The 14,053-nt window shown below is 42.9% G+C and overlaps 2 protein-coding genes across 10 annotated transcripts; one reads left to right on the plus strand and one right to left on the minus strand.

The window, feature by feature from the left end:
- The first annotated feature begins 305 nt into the window (after positions 1-305).
- LOC115050685 (uncharacterized) lies at positions 306-7,396 on the plus strand. Of its 8 annotated transcripts, none has more exons than XM_029513649.1 (23): positions 306-378; positions 928-989; positions 1,104-1,163; positions 2,311-2,346; positions 2,510-2,560; positions 2,899-2,964; positions 3,342-3,371; positions 3,490-3,546; positions 3,648-3,704; positions 4,460-4,504; positions 4,690-4,731; positions 5,013-5,084; positions 5,181-5,312; positions 5,400-5,435; positions 5,501-5,536; positions 5,621-5,671; positions 5,773-5,811; positions 6,054-6,110; positions 6,201-6,263; positions 6,348-6,371; positions 6,456-6,491; positions 6,677-6,721; positions 7,067-7,396. In XM_029513649.1, exons 1-23 carry the CDS (start codon positions 368-370, stop codon positions 7,099-7,101), a joined length of 1,143 nt encoding a protein of 380 aa, XP_029369509.1. In that variant the 5' UTR covers positions 306-367; the 3' UTR covers positions 7,102-7,396. The 8 variants fall into 8 exon arrangements, with proteins under 8 accessions (XP_029369509.1, XP_029369512.1, XP_029369510.1 ...); XM_029513652.1 differs by having other exon boundaries at positions 6,225-6,263; XM_029513650.1 differs by having other exon boundaries at positions 5,624-5,671.
- On the minus strand, positions 6,499-14,049 carry hsf1 (heat shock transcription factor 1). 2 transcript variants are annotated; one of them, XM_029513646.1, is made up of 15 exons: positions 13,641-14,049; positions 13,012-13,120; positions 12,635-12,771; positions 12,384-12,508; positions 11,944-12,019; positions 11,351-11,412; positions 11,060-11,138; positions 10,812-10,930; positions 10,548-10,732; positions 10,307-10,445; positions 9,853-9,924; positions 9,124-9,229; positions 8,780-8,833; positions 8,606-8,663; positions 7,737-8,523 (listed from the first exon to the last, which is right to left on the minus strand). In XM_029513646.1, the coding sequence occupies exons 1-15, from the start codon at positions 13,758-13,760 to the stop codon at positions 8,336-8,338; spliced, it is 1,629 nt and encodes a 542-aa protein (XP_029369506.1). In that variant the 5' UTR covers positions 13,761-14,049; the 3' UTR covers positions 7,737-8,335. The 2 variants fall into 2 exon arrangements, with proteins under 2 accessions (XP_029369508.1, XP_029369506.1); XM_029513648.1 differs by lacking the exons at positions 7,737-8,523; positions 8,606-8,663; positions 8,780-8,833; ... (3 more) ...; positions 10,548-10,732; positions 10,812-10,930 and adding an exon at positions 6,499-6,647 and having other exon boundaries at positions 11,111-11,138; positions 12,644-12,771.
- Between the last annotated feature and the right edge of the window lie 4 nt (positions 14,050-14,053).

Consider the following 14,053-nt stretch of genomic DNA (forward strand, 5'->3'; position numbering starts at 1 on the left):
TATTTGATGGTTCCATGTGTTGTTTATGTCTACATGCGCTGTCACAGCTCACCTGCCCAGGTAGTCACTACCTTTCCCCCAGTGACTGCTGGGTGCTCAGGATGAGTCCTGCAGAGCGATGGGTGGAAGTTACAATTACACAAACAAAGTCGTAGTTTCTTTGGCGTTGGATGTAGAAGCAGATAAGATGCTGTAATATGATAAATATTTGCAGTAATATGTGCAGTAATATTTGCAGTATGTTGAACAGTAGTATGAGCAGCCCCTCCCCCTCCTACTGTGTATAACTATGAGTGTTTGAAGGAGGAGCGGCCGTTTTTCACTGTTTCTCTTGAGTTCAACAGGAGGACTGAGACCCTAACCCACCATGATGCTGCGGTGAGTACTGCTACTACACTACTGCAACATTAGCAGTATAGCACTAGTCCTTAAAAATTAATATAGTAGTTCTGTAGTAATAAATTAGATAGTAGTAATATAGAAGTACTGTAGTAGTCCTGTGGTAATACCTTTTGTATTGAAGTAGTCGTGTAATAGTATTGTTTTAGTACTATAGTTGTTCTTTAGTAGTCCTGTCCTGATCCTGGTCCTGTCCTGGCTCTGTAAGGGTCCTGTCCTGGTCCTGTAGAGACACTGTTTCTCCTCTTGTGTCCCTCTTCTCAGTCTGACTGTAGATTCTCTCTTCAATTTGCTGATCGGAACTTTATGTTGATCATACTGATTGATTGGTACATTGATCTTTATTGATTGATCAGTACTGTGCACTGCTGACTATGGTATCAAAGTGTTCTCGTTATTATTGACAGATATTTGGTGGGAGTTGTTGTTATTGGGTTGAGTGGAAGGCCATTAATATTGACTGGTATAAATTATTGAGGATTATTGATGGATATTGATCAACAGCAGTGATCTGCTCTGTCAAAACAGAAACCTGTTGATTGTGTCGATGGTGGTTTTTCTGACAACTGTAACTACAGCTCCTGTGGAAGGTAAAAAATAGTTACATTATTTTATCTACCAGGCAATCACACATACACACACACACACACACACACATTGAGCAGGAAAGTGTTGATTTAGTGTGTTTCATTTTGTGTTTCCAGAGAAGGAGGAGGTGGAGCCTACCGAGGAGGGAGAGGGGGAGTTGTCAGAGGAGGAGGAGGGTAAGTATACATGTGGGTAAAAAAGTGGCCTTTTTTGAAAAGGCACAGTGAGATTCTCTCTTTATTCATAACAAGAAAACTGATTTTATGAAAAATGGTTTTGACATAAATTCTTCTGTCCAGGAAAAAGTGGTACCTTTGTCCTTTTGTCTTCCTGTCAAAGATGGACAAGGAAGCATCACAACGTTAAATGCTCCTTTAAAACTCCCTCAGTACTGTTTGACTCTTTGGGCTTACCATAGCTGAAGGTGCTTCCAGCTGAGGACTTAGGAATCATCTCAACTTTATGAGACACTCTTTACAGGACTGGACCAAACCTCACAGGACTTAAATGGGCTTACATCACCAATCAGCCAACTGTATTTAGGTTGCAGATTGTGTGTTTGTGATGATGTCGTTGATCTGGTCATGTGATGAAGGATTGTTGTTGTGAGTCATTTGACTCTGAAACTAAGTTTCTTAAGAAGAGCTGACCATGAATGAATGTCTGTGGTCTAAGTTGTTGAAACGTCATGTCAGTTCTGGTCTTTCAGATTAAGTGTGTTTGTTGGTCCAGCTTTAGTTTTTGCAAAAATGACTTTGACTGAATAATCTGACTGAGACGGACTCATCAGGAGCAACTTTAAACCTTTGAGGACTCTCGTGGACTTCAGTGGACTCCAGTGGACCTATTAGCACTACTCCTGATGTCTTGAAACTCATCCTGGTTCACGTGGGGTGGGATTCAAAAACTACTGAGTCCAGAGAAGAATCTGGTTCTCTTTTATTTTATTTTATTTTTTATGTGATTCAAAATTTGGATCCAGTTGAATTTTTAGTTGAGTGAACGCAGCCATTTTACATTAAATTATTTCCCTCATTAACTCAAAAATCAGACATTATAATGGTCGTTTATACTTCTAGAGGAAAGATTTTGGTGCAATGAGATGAAACATCAGTAGCCTAATGGAAAAAAGAGAACAGACAAGGTTTTGTCTTCATGTTCTTCCATAATGACTTTGACAACTGCTCAACTAAAAAGAATAAAAAGAATAAAAACAAAGATGATGAGAGAAGAAGGACAGAAATGAGGAAGAGAAGAAATTTAAATTGTTATTAAAAACATCTTAATTAGAAAAAATAAATGCTGGATGTTTTTTCTTTCCAGATGATGATGACTCCAAGAGTCAAGATAAGATTGAGGGTGAGAGGCTGAAACACACTGTGACCTTTAACCTTCCAACATAAACCTACATAAATACAGAGAGACTAACTGAGGGCTGATCAGAGTCAGATGTACTTCTGTTTCCAGCAACTGATGATGAAAACAAGAGTTTTATTCATTTACCCCCCCCCCCTCCACACAGGCATTCCTGGGGTGCAGCAGACCACCACAGTGGCAGCAGCCGGAGGTTCAGGTGAGCTGATCCTGATCAGGATTCTCTTTGGTCTCAGGTTTAATCCTGATTAACTGTGTGGTATCCGGACCTGGATTAACCTGATCTAGTCTGACCCACATGATGCTGCAAATCAAAGGTTACATCGCCACCTGCTGAGGCTGAACACTTTAAGTAGATCAAAAAAATCAATTTGAATCATTAGAAGTTATTAATATTTTTTTCCAGGAGGGGGGAGGGTTGATGGAAAGGCAAGAGGCTCTGCATTTAAAAAGAAGCTGATAAACATTCATGGTTATGTCTGTGCCAAGTGTCTGTTTATTAACTGATCACTGAATATTTTATCATATATTTTGAAGGTTCTAGAGTTTCTGAACCAGCAGTTCAATCCTCCAGCATCTCTACCAGTCCAACTCATGCTGCAGGTAAAAAGCTACTTTGATACAAGCCATAATGATGAAACATGGCGTGACTTGACTGGGGTCAGATGAAGGGATGTGATGTGACATGGCCTGATATTAGCATGGTATGAGATGGCATGACGTGTAATATATCGCATATATGGTGTGATGTCATGTAGTGCATTGTGTCCCCAGTGTGTTGTGATATGTAACTTCATGTCATGTGGTGTAACAGCATTTAACGTAACTTGCATTGAGACTGAATGTAGTGTGGCGTGGTGCAGGTAACAAACAGCGATGTGCTGATCAGGTGGAAATGAATGAATAATGATAGTTTGTCTTTATGTTTAAACTATCAATCGTCAAAAACATTCTTCAGATATGAGATGTTTTTGTTGCAGGTGCCAGCAGAACTGACACAGAGTATAACGGTAAATATCTGTCAATGACTGTCAATATCTGATGATAAATAATTGTCACTGTCACTGTCACACTGTCACTTACAGAACACACTACACAATGATCGATTATTGTGATGGTTGTGTTCAGGACAGAAGCTGCTGAATGGAGGAAGAGGAGGAGGGGGAGGAATGGACAGTCAGACAGGTGAGCTGTAGGGGGAGGAGCTACATGAAGACTGACAGGTGAGACAGGCTGTAAACTGTAAAGACAAATTCCGTCTGTTTACATGTCTCTCTGTCTCTCAGGTCTGTTGGGTTCACCTGAGGGGGCGTCTCACCTGGATCATACAGGTGAGTGTCAAGGTGAGGTCTAATTATTAAATGTTGTACATTGATTAAACAGACCCAGAATATGAGATCTGGATCCGAGATCTACTGGTGAATTCCCAAACTGACTCTACGGCAGTCCACCTGTTGACCTCACTGTAATTTGACCTTCACAGGGTTAGGGTCAGGCACTCCCTCCTAACCTGAGACCAACTGAGACTGACAGATGACTGAAACTGACTGGGTCCACCTGGGACAGACTAAATACTAAATGGGACTGACTACAATTAGCTGAAACAAACTGAGAAGGACCAGGACAACTGGGACCTCCAGGGAGTGCTTCAGTCTCTCTTGAGGTTTCAATCTGATGAGGTGAACAGAACAAAGCCACTATGGTTGTAACCTTAAACCTCACTGAGACCTTGACTGTACCTCAGGCTTTAGATGAAACCAGAAACATAATCTGTGACAAAAACAGTAACAGCTTCAGTCCTTGTACACTCCAACTCCTGCTGAAGTCAAAGACTCAGTTCCCACTCTGATGAAGGACTCATGGTAATGGTCCTGGTTGCCCAGACTCTCATTGCACGGCCTTCAGGATACCTCACGGACAAGTCTATAAAATACAAGTTGACTGGATCCCTTCAGGACGCCTGAAAGCAGCAACAGCTAGCTCATTGATCCAGGACAGAACCTACCATTCCCTAATCTGTGTCTGAAGAAAGCAGAATGTTGAAACTGGAATCAAGAAGAATCAGGATATTTTTTTAATCTGTTTACACCTTCTGCAGGAATTGTCCACCCGTCAGCTCACGATTTCCTGCTTGGCCTGATGGGTAAGTTCATCTCAGAACAGACAGACTGAAAATGGGTTAGGGTTAGGGAAATATTTCATTCACAAACAAGTTTCAATAAAAAACATTTATCCTTTATTAAAACCAACTTGAATCACAGCGATCTGTTACACCAGTGACATCATCAGTGACATAATCAATGACTTCAATGTTTGATGTGTTTGCAGGTGCAGGTCCATTCATTTCAGATGTTCACGTGACTGTCCCAGGTCATACAGCTGTTTTTACCGCTCTCTTTCAGTAATAATGCAGTTAAATGTTTTCATATTAGAAAGACACAGGATGAGGATTTAAAAATGATTTGGCAGCTCTGTTCTCCAATCAGACTATATCTCTTTTGTCAGGATTTAAAAAAGATCACCATGTGAAATGATTACAATACACAACAAAAGCTTTCATGTGTCATCAGTTCAGGTGTAGTTAATATAGATCTTCTTCCTCTTCACCAGTTGTATTACTAATAAATTGATGGTTTGTGTTTGTGTGTCAGTGATCAATTCAGATGTGACAGCACCTCCGCCTGTAGATCAGAAAGGCAGCTCCAGTCTGGACTCACCTGCAGGTATTGACCACACCCCCAAAGGTGGGAGGGATCAGGGTTATCTTTGTTTCTGTCTCTCTCAGTAAAGCTTCCTGTTCTGATGTCATCCTGATGAAGATAGTGTTCATCAGTCTGACATCAGCATTGACCAATCAGGACAAAGCCACATATCTTTGACCTCAGGCCCTGACCAATCACTGTCCAGCTCGCTCTCTGGCTCCTCCGACTCTCATTCTGCAGCTCAAGAAGGTTGGTTGACAACACTTTACACAAAACCACAAAGGCCTTCAACTCTGACTGCTGATGTTTATTCTATTTCTTCATCATCTCCATCAGCTTCATCACACAGTGAAGATCAGAGAGAACAGACAGGTAAACACATGCAGACGCACACAGACACACACACAGATGCGTCTCTGATGGACTGTGTTTTTCAGGGAATGGTCGTCAGAATCTTTTGATCAACAATGGAGGTACATTTTTTTCTCTGATGCTTCATGTGGATCAGATGTGCATCAGATCTCAATTCAAATGCGTAGCTTCTTCTCTTGTCTCAGCAGTAACCAATCAACAGCTTCCCCTTAGTGAGCGATGGACTGATGTCACAGGTACAGTTTGATTATTGATCGTTTCACAAAGAAATGTTGATTGATTAGACAAACTGTTGTGATGAAACAATCAGTGATCTGATAAGTAACGATGTCATCAGATGGAGCAGAGGCAGTGACCAATTACAACCGCCTGACAGGTGAGTGGAAGTCAGCACGTCAAATCAATACTCCAATCAACAGTATTGATTACCGACTCTTTATTCTGATTGCTCCCCATTTCTATTTTACTATTGCAACCAAAATGAATGTTATTACTTTACTGATAAAAGCTACATTCAGTCCAGTACTGAGTCCGATCCAGTCCAGACCACTGAGCCGGTTTAGTCTCCCCCAGATTAGTTTTTTGTTAGTCAGGCTTTCATCTAACTCTCTGTTACAGAGACCCCTCCCCTCGTTTTCCATACTGACTCTGTGGACACACCCACAATGACCTCAGGTACACCTGTCTTTCTGACACACTAAAAAAACACCTGTCTGTCTGTTTGCCTGTCAATCATGTTGTTCTGTCTCTGGTGCTTCTCTCTAGCACCAGATGTTTCCTCCCACACAGACCTAGTAGCCATGACAACTGGCTTCCCGGGTGAGACAGGTGAGCCCCCCCTCACACACAGAGTCATACTGAAGAAAGGTTAAAGGTCACACCTGTTCACCATACTGTGTGTTGCACTTTCAGTGACAGGAACTCCCCCTGACTCCAGTGAGTGCCTTTTATTAACATGTACAAAGTAGTCAGGTTAAGTGCATGTCTGTGTTTGTGTGATTACACTGTGTGTTATTTTAGGTCATCTGACTGCAATGGATCACACACAGACGGCTGGTAAGTTTCACAGACATTTAGCGTTCACCACACAGGCTAACAGACCAGGTTTGACGGTCCAGTCCAAATTGTTGGTGTTGAGAGTTCTAGCACTGTGAACCAGTCTTGAGGCTCAGACTAAGTGGTCTTGTCCAGGTGCTGAACATTCTTCTTTCTCTTTTTTTGGTTCTGCTTGTTCTCTGCAGGTCCAGTCACTGAACAGTACAACCCATCTGGTCAGGGTCCTGAAGGTTCGTTCTAATACCCACTGACCTCCACAAACCTGATTCTTGTTCACCCAGGGTAGTTCCGGGTCAAAGATGGTCCAGGTTCTAGACTCAGCAGTCCACCACGCAGACTGTGATGAGTGTTCTCTGGAGAACTTTCATGAAGGCTGAGCAGGTTGTCAGGCCTGAGCTCTGCCCTTTACATCATTTGACCAATGGAGAAGAGATTATTTATTGAGAACAGCAGAATTATCTCCTGTTGGGGTGTAAAACAGCAAATATGATAGACGAATACTTCACATATCAATACTATTGATGGTTTGTCCAGCTGTCAGTACCAGACTCAACTGTTCTATTTTTCTGTCTAAGGTGCAGAAAATGTGGAACTGGAGGATACCTGCTGACTTCCACATCAAACCACAAGTTCGATTCCTGCGCTACAGATTCCAATGTACTGACCAATCAGAGTGGCCCACTAAATATGACCCCTCCTACTAGCTGTAGGCTCAACCCACAAACAGGGCTCATTGGTGTTTTTGAAATATTTAAAATATACTGTTTATAGACATTTATTTTGTGTTAGAGTCAAAATAAATAAAGTTTCAGACAAATCTTGCCTGCTTGATGATTCTGGTTGACATCGTACAGGATGTGAAATTATCTTACTGGAAAGACTGCAAAGATACAATAAATGTTATTGTCTATGTTGAACATTAAACTGAGTCCCTTATCAGTTCTTTACGAATATTAATCTCAGGACATCATCAACATCAGCCACGTCATTTTGAGCATCTTTCACATTAAAGGGCTTTTTCAAGCATTTTGCAGTGAAGATGTCAAGGTGTTGCATCTGTTGTTCACACTATATGTGACCTTTGACTGTATGTACGACTGAACAGAAGTAGGGGTGCTCTGGTGGGGTTGTTTCCTTGGTCCTGAGGAATCAGACCACTGATTCCAGCTGCCTTAGACTTGAGTACATTGACCAAACTAGACCTGACGTTCACAAACTGAAGATCAGGATCCTCAGACGAACAGATAGACAAACTGTGTTTAATGTAGATCAATAACATCATTGGCTGATACTTGAATGATCACAGCCCAAACTGATCCTACACATCAGAGCAATGTATCTCCTTCTGGTCATTATCTCTATGGCAGCAGAGGTCACATGGGGGCATTTTTCATTCTTAATAAACTTTTCCAAAAATATTTCTTTTCATTTACACATGAAAACAAAGACACGCATCAGTTTGATGTTGTCGTGAGGAACAACTAACCTGCCCATACCCTCACACCTACACGCTGACATCATCTCACTAATCTCAGAGCTGGCTCTCATTGGACCAGCATGAAAAGGTGATTTTTTTTTTTCCCTCTCTTTTTTCCTTCCCCAGAAAGTGTCAAACATTTAAATGAAAGCAGCAACAACCAAAGCTAAAATAAAAGAGTAGAAGAAGAGGACAAAGGTATAGAAAGGTTAATATCATCAACAACATCTGCAGTCTAAAAACATGACCTACTGATTGATCTACTGCTGATCAATTGATTTCATCATTGTGTATTGCTGCCAATGAGTGAGCACTCAGACTGTCCTGCTGCTATGGTTGCTAACAAGTCAACACATTTCTAATGAGGTCAGAGGTCAGAGTCTAGCTGTGCCTGGCTCAGCAGGGCAGTGGCCGAGTCATCAGCAGATGGGTCTGGCGTGAAGTAAGGCTCCGTCTCCAGCTCCAACAGGGACGGCAAATCTGAACCCCCCTCCCCAAGACTGACTGGTTCAGGTAGCAGAGCAGGCGTGGTTGAGTACTGGACCAGCTGCTTCCCTGAACCAATAAGAGATCAGCAGAGAGTCACCATGACAATGGTTAACATCAAGTGAGTGTGAGTGTGCGCGCACATTGTTACCTGTGTTCCTAGTGTTGCTGCTTTCATCACTACCTTTAAGAGCTCCTTCAGACAGCAGCTAAAAGCAATCAGTCAGACAGCTGTGTCATTAACAACAAAGCAACACAAACCCACACAACTCAAACCTGAACACAATGGTATTTTTACAAACAGGAAGTATAGAAAAGAACTCACAGTGTCCAAACTGTCGAGGTCAAAGTCTCCAGAGGAACAAGGAGAACTGAAAAACTGAGACAGAAATGTTCAGTTCAAACATTTGCAGTAACACATTCATAGAGTTTGCATTTTGTTTGTCTGCTGCCGCAATAGTTATTAGTTATTTCTATAGTTATTTTTACTGTTGTTACTAATCACCACTAGTACCACTTCCTGTTATTTTGACAGGCTACTGATTTTCACTGATCCCCTTTCAGTAGCAGTCATTAATCCTCCATACTTGAACAGTTTGCTCATAAATATTTGTGTTCCTTTTCCTCCTGCTCTTGTTTCTCACATTAAATTTGTTCACACAGATTTACCTCAATGAGGGGGGATGTGTCAAAGGCAAAGGTTTGTGTGTTCAGGATGTTCTGCAGGTTTTCTAAACTGTTGTCCATACTGTCAACATGATCAGAGAGCTCAGACCTGAAAGAGAGAGACAGACAGGTAGGAGAGAGAGACATACATGTTGTGTTATTTCTGCATTTTCCTTCTTGTCATTAAACTATTAAATTGCTTCAGTTTTAACAAGGACAAAAGGTAAGGGAATGGGGTCAAAGGTCAGGGATTAGAGTATTCATGTTATCATTGCTGTGTGGCTGCGAAACAATCTGACAAATTGAATACTGTACATGACTGACAGGAAACAGCAGGACTCTAAACAGTTGACTTCCTGTTTATGGCTCTTAGCACATTAACCCTTCCAAACACCTGACATCTTCTTTTGGACAGGTGCACAGCCGCACTAACCCCAATCTGAGCCAATCAGGACTCTCATTATGGTTATTATGGACCATTCTGAATACAATCAGGTTGACCCTAATATTCTGAAAAAGGCTCTGTAATTTACCACCTGGCTGGACTGGGTTCTATTTTCAGCAGTGGATTAATCCACTCTTATTCCACAATCCACAACTCCACAGTCAGGCTCAGGAAACACACACAACTTTGGATTCACTCAGTGTTGGAGAGACAAGAAGGAAAATACAGAATATCAGCAGGTTTCATTTAAATGACTAATAGTTCAAATGTTGATAGAAATCAGTCACTTGTCAGCTGGTGTTGATACGAAGCGCCAAACATCAGGTGATGGTTCATGTTCACAGACAGATGGGGGGAGTCTGAGAGAAACATGGGGATTTGAATGACATGTGACCTTCAACACTAAACACCTACAATATAGGTACAATTACACTGTGCACAACAACGACCACAACACCCAAAACAACAGCCCCTATAACCACAACACACAACCCGCCTCAACACAAAAACAGCTACGCCCACAACAACACCCAGGAGAGATCGGTGGTAGACAAGGAGGGCTAGCTTGAGGACAAAGTCATTGCATATATTGGGCAAGTTCTTGGGGCAAAAAGGGGTACATTTGTTGGTGCAGATAGTGACACAGTTGTGAAGGCAGGTGTTGGGGCAGTTGTTGAGGGTGGGTAGTTGACAACAAGAAACCTGAAGGCCTGGACTGATGTGAAGGTGTGACAGACTTACCTGTCAATACAGGCAATGGTCTGACATTTCTGTGGAGATATGGTAGGGCTGGAAATTGTGGTGGCATTGGAGCCATGTGATTGGCTGCTTGGGCCGAGTGGAAGAGGCCCAGTAGAGGCAGGGCTCATCACAACAATTGCTATAATAGAGACAGAGACAGGGGAGCTGTTATCAGCACTGACTGGCAATCAAACACCAAACCTCCATATGATCCTACAACCATAGCTCTGTCCAGTGGTACCTGGTGCAGGACTGGCAGTGGAACTGTTGGGACCTGCCTGAGTCTCATTGTCCTGTAGGATGGAATTGATGAAGGTTGTGGGAGAGAGGGGCGTGTCTACATGTGTGGCCCCACCCTCCAGAACAGGGCACACCTCAACATCCGGACTGGACGGCTCCTCTTTGACGTTTACTGATTGGCTCTCTCTTGTTGTCAACACAGGAAATAGTCAAGTAAGGCAAATTGACCACACAAATAATGACTACCCTTGTAATTGGTCCTCACCCTGTATCGATCCAATCGCCGACTTCAACCCCTGTAGTGGGTGTGTTCACCTCTGTTATGTCAGATATGATTGGTCCAGAAGTTACTGAAGAGTCAGCTTGGAACAAATTGGCTGCAGCCTGAAGATGAACCATACAAGATCCTTTATGAGAACCAGTCATTAACCGGAACTCGACTGGATCCTTGCTCTGTGAGGATGAATTGGCTGAAACATGTGACCTGAGAGGGGTAAGTCAGTACCACTGTACCTGCATATGTTCCAGTGAGAACTGCCGGCTGTATTTAGGCATGGAGTGGGCAGAGCTGGAGTCATTCAGCATCAGAGGGCTGCAGAGACATTCAGATAAGATTACAACTTAAAAACCAAGCCAATCATTCTGTTGATCACAGTTCATTATTATTCCACTGACTCAGAATAAAATGGCCTGTTTCAAGTGAATTCAGCCCTTTTCACCATACATAATGATTGAATCAGTGGAACAACACTGCAGAAATCACAGTATTGTGTATTTGTTTTTGTAGCGGTGTAGTAAACTTGCATTTTCCTCTTGACACCCAAGATCCTGTTGGTTTGGACGAGAGACACCAGAAACTGAATCAACTGCAGAGAGAGACAGACTGCTTGTTAGCTCGGGTGGAAACTAAACTAACACGGCTTTGTTAAGATTAAGCAGACGGTGCACTGATGAGCCCTCTGCTGACATCACGACCCGGATGTCAGCACATCCTGCTTCCTGTCCTGTCTTTCTTAGTTTCAAGATGTTATTCAACAATCATTCAACAACTAGAACAAGAGTTCTAGTTCTAGTCTTGGACTCATACTGTTCACCTGGATCTGCTACTCTGAGTAAACATTTTCAGGAAGCAGTGGAGTAAGTCTGTGTGGGTTCATTTTGCCACCAAAATAGTCCTGACTTTTGAGTCCTCTGAAGTTGAGCTATGGGATCAGGACCAAGATGTTAGCAGCAGATCCTTCAAGCCCTGGGTTAGAGTTAGGGAGACCTGTTGCTTCAGCTCACCCCAATGCTGAAACTCTAACTCTCAAGAGAATGTACATTTACATCATTCTGCTTCCTGTCCTGGCCTCTCTCCTGTGTTGAGGATCCTCTAAAGACTGAATATGGCTTTGTACCTTGTTGACGACTTTCTGTTGTTGAGCATGTTTCTGTCTCAGACTGGCCACCTCCCTCCAGAGAGCCTCATTCTCACTGGAACACAGATGCACACAGATATGTAGTGTAAGCACACACACCCACTGGTGATTTTATTGGGAACATGAGGAATTTCCTAATAAAGTTTATCACAGTGTCTAGCCTCCCTTCAGCCTGAGACCATTGGGCTCCATCACATGGAGCATGATTCACAGGAGGCAGTTTTAGAAACACTCCAGACCAGAATCCATTAGAGACTCAGAGTCCCAGTTTGACTCAATGACTGAAGGTGAACCTAGATCTACTACTGGTATATGATTGGCTGGCTGGATCCCACCTGTGAGGAGTTGTACAGTTTTTCTGAGTAAAGTAGTGTAATCAATAATTTCTGGGCCTGGTCCGGACCTGGTTGTGGTCTTACTGTTTCATGGCAATGATCCTGGAGTCGATAGTTTCCTGTTTTCCCTTCATCAATTGGACGTCATTCAGGATTTTGTTCACTTCATCTGCAGAGAGCTTCACTTCTTCCTGACGGACAGCAGAAACCTGAACCAATCACATACAAGTCACCATGGTAACCAGGAAAGAATGGCCTAAGCTATTTATGTGTGTACAGGAGTATATACAGGAGTGTAGGTGGGCATGTGTGTGTGAGTGTATCCAGGTGCGTACGTTGGTAACTTTGCGCTTGATGTTCTCCAGCAGGTATTCTTGTCCTTTGATGAAGAACGGATGTTGAAACTCTGTGTCGTCTCTCTCTGGTTTCAACAGACCACCCTGTTCAATGTGCACCACCTTACGGAAGCCATCTGTACAGAATTGCAGTCACAAAACAACAAATTTACTTAGCCCATACAAACAGACAGCTAATGCTGTGTGGGCCTTGTGTGTTTAAGATTGTTTTGGATAATTACTCAGTCTCTGAATCATTTAAAATACATTAATGTATTTGTCTTAATTAAAAGTGTGGCTGAAACATCCTAAAATGATATAATATGAAAAGATTATACATGCGGTCTGATCAGATCTGCTTTCTAAGTTTTACTCACACATGTTGAGTTGTCTGATGAAGCTGGCCATGTTGTTGTGCTTGAAGAACTTTGGTAGAACTTCTTTAGAGAACCGGCCTTGATCAAACACATGGAAGCTGGTTCCACTCTGAAACAACAACATCCAACAAAAACATTTGTACTCTGGTCTGCCTGGAAAAGTTCCTGAGGCGAATACGCTCAATGCAAGTCAGGCATTAAGAATTAAGTGCTTAACAATGATGCATTTTTGCCATTTACAGCTTGAACCGGATCTATAAAGTTTGTCATCCCGCTAACAGGTCCAGTAACCAGAGACGGGGAAGTTGTTAGAACTCAGAGGTGAAGGGTAGGAAAGAAAGACATGTCAATTATAGGATCGAAATAACAGAGATCACGGAGATCATGGTGTGAAATAATCAGCTCCCGTTTGGTTGGAAAACTATCGCGTAACTTTATTACACAGGTTTTGACTAGCTATGGCAACGATCTAATTATCTCTGATCTGCTGTTAGCTCGGCTGATGGATGTCCCCTCAAAAGCTAACAGCTGTTAGCCTTAGCTGTCCCACTGCGGCCCCGAAGCTAACGGTGCTCCGAGCCCTCTGACCGCTAACGTTAGCCGTTAACTGCACTGAGATATGCCAGTACCGGACTCCAGCAGATGAGCGTATCGGTATCCGGATCCTCCACCAGAGTCCACAGTTTGGTGAGAAAAGCCGGGACGTTCCCGCCGCCGAGCCCCGCCCCTCCTCCACCGGGATGCTCCATCAGTGAAACTAAATCAACCGACAGCGGATTATTAAATTAAACACTGTAGCTAATCTGGGCTAACGATGCTAAGCATTAGCATGTTGTTAGCACCCCCACCGATCCAACCAATTCATAAACCACGACAGTGATCCGGATTGATCCGCCTCGACCCCGGGGCTGGACTCTGTCGGTCTGTGTCGGTTTACGCGCAGTTTATTCGCGCTTATCTGCACGAGAACTCCGCGCTGTTGAATTTTTCCAAACACCGTCAAACTAATAAGTGCGTAGCGAACATCTTGGCGCCGCTTGAT

Source organism: Echeneis naucrates, chromosome 11 (assembly GCF_900963305.1).
Source record: "Echeneis naucrates chromosome 11, fEcheNa1.1, whole genome shotgun sequence".
Taxonomy (NCBI): domain Eukaryota; kingdom Metazoa; phylum Chordata; class Actinopteri; order Carangiformes; family Echeneidae; genus Echeneis; species Echeneis naucrates.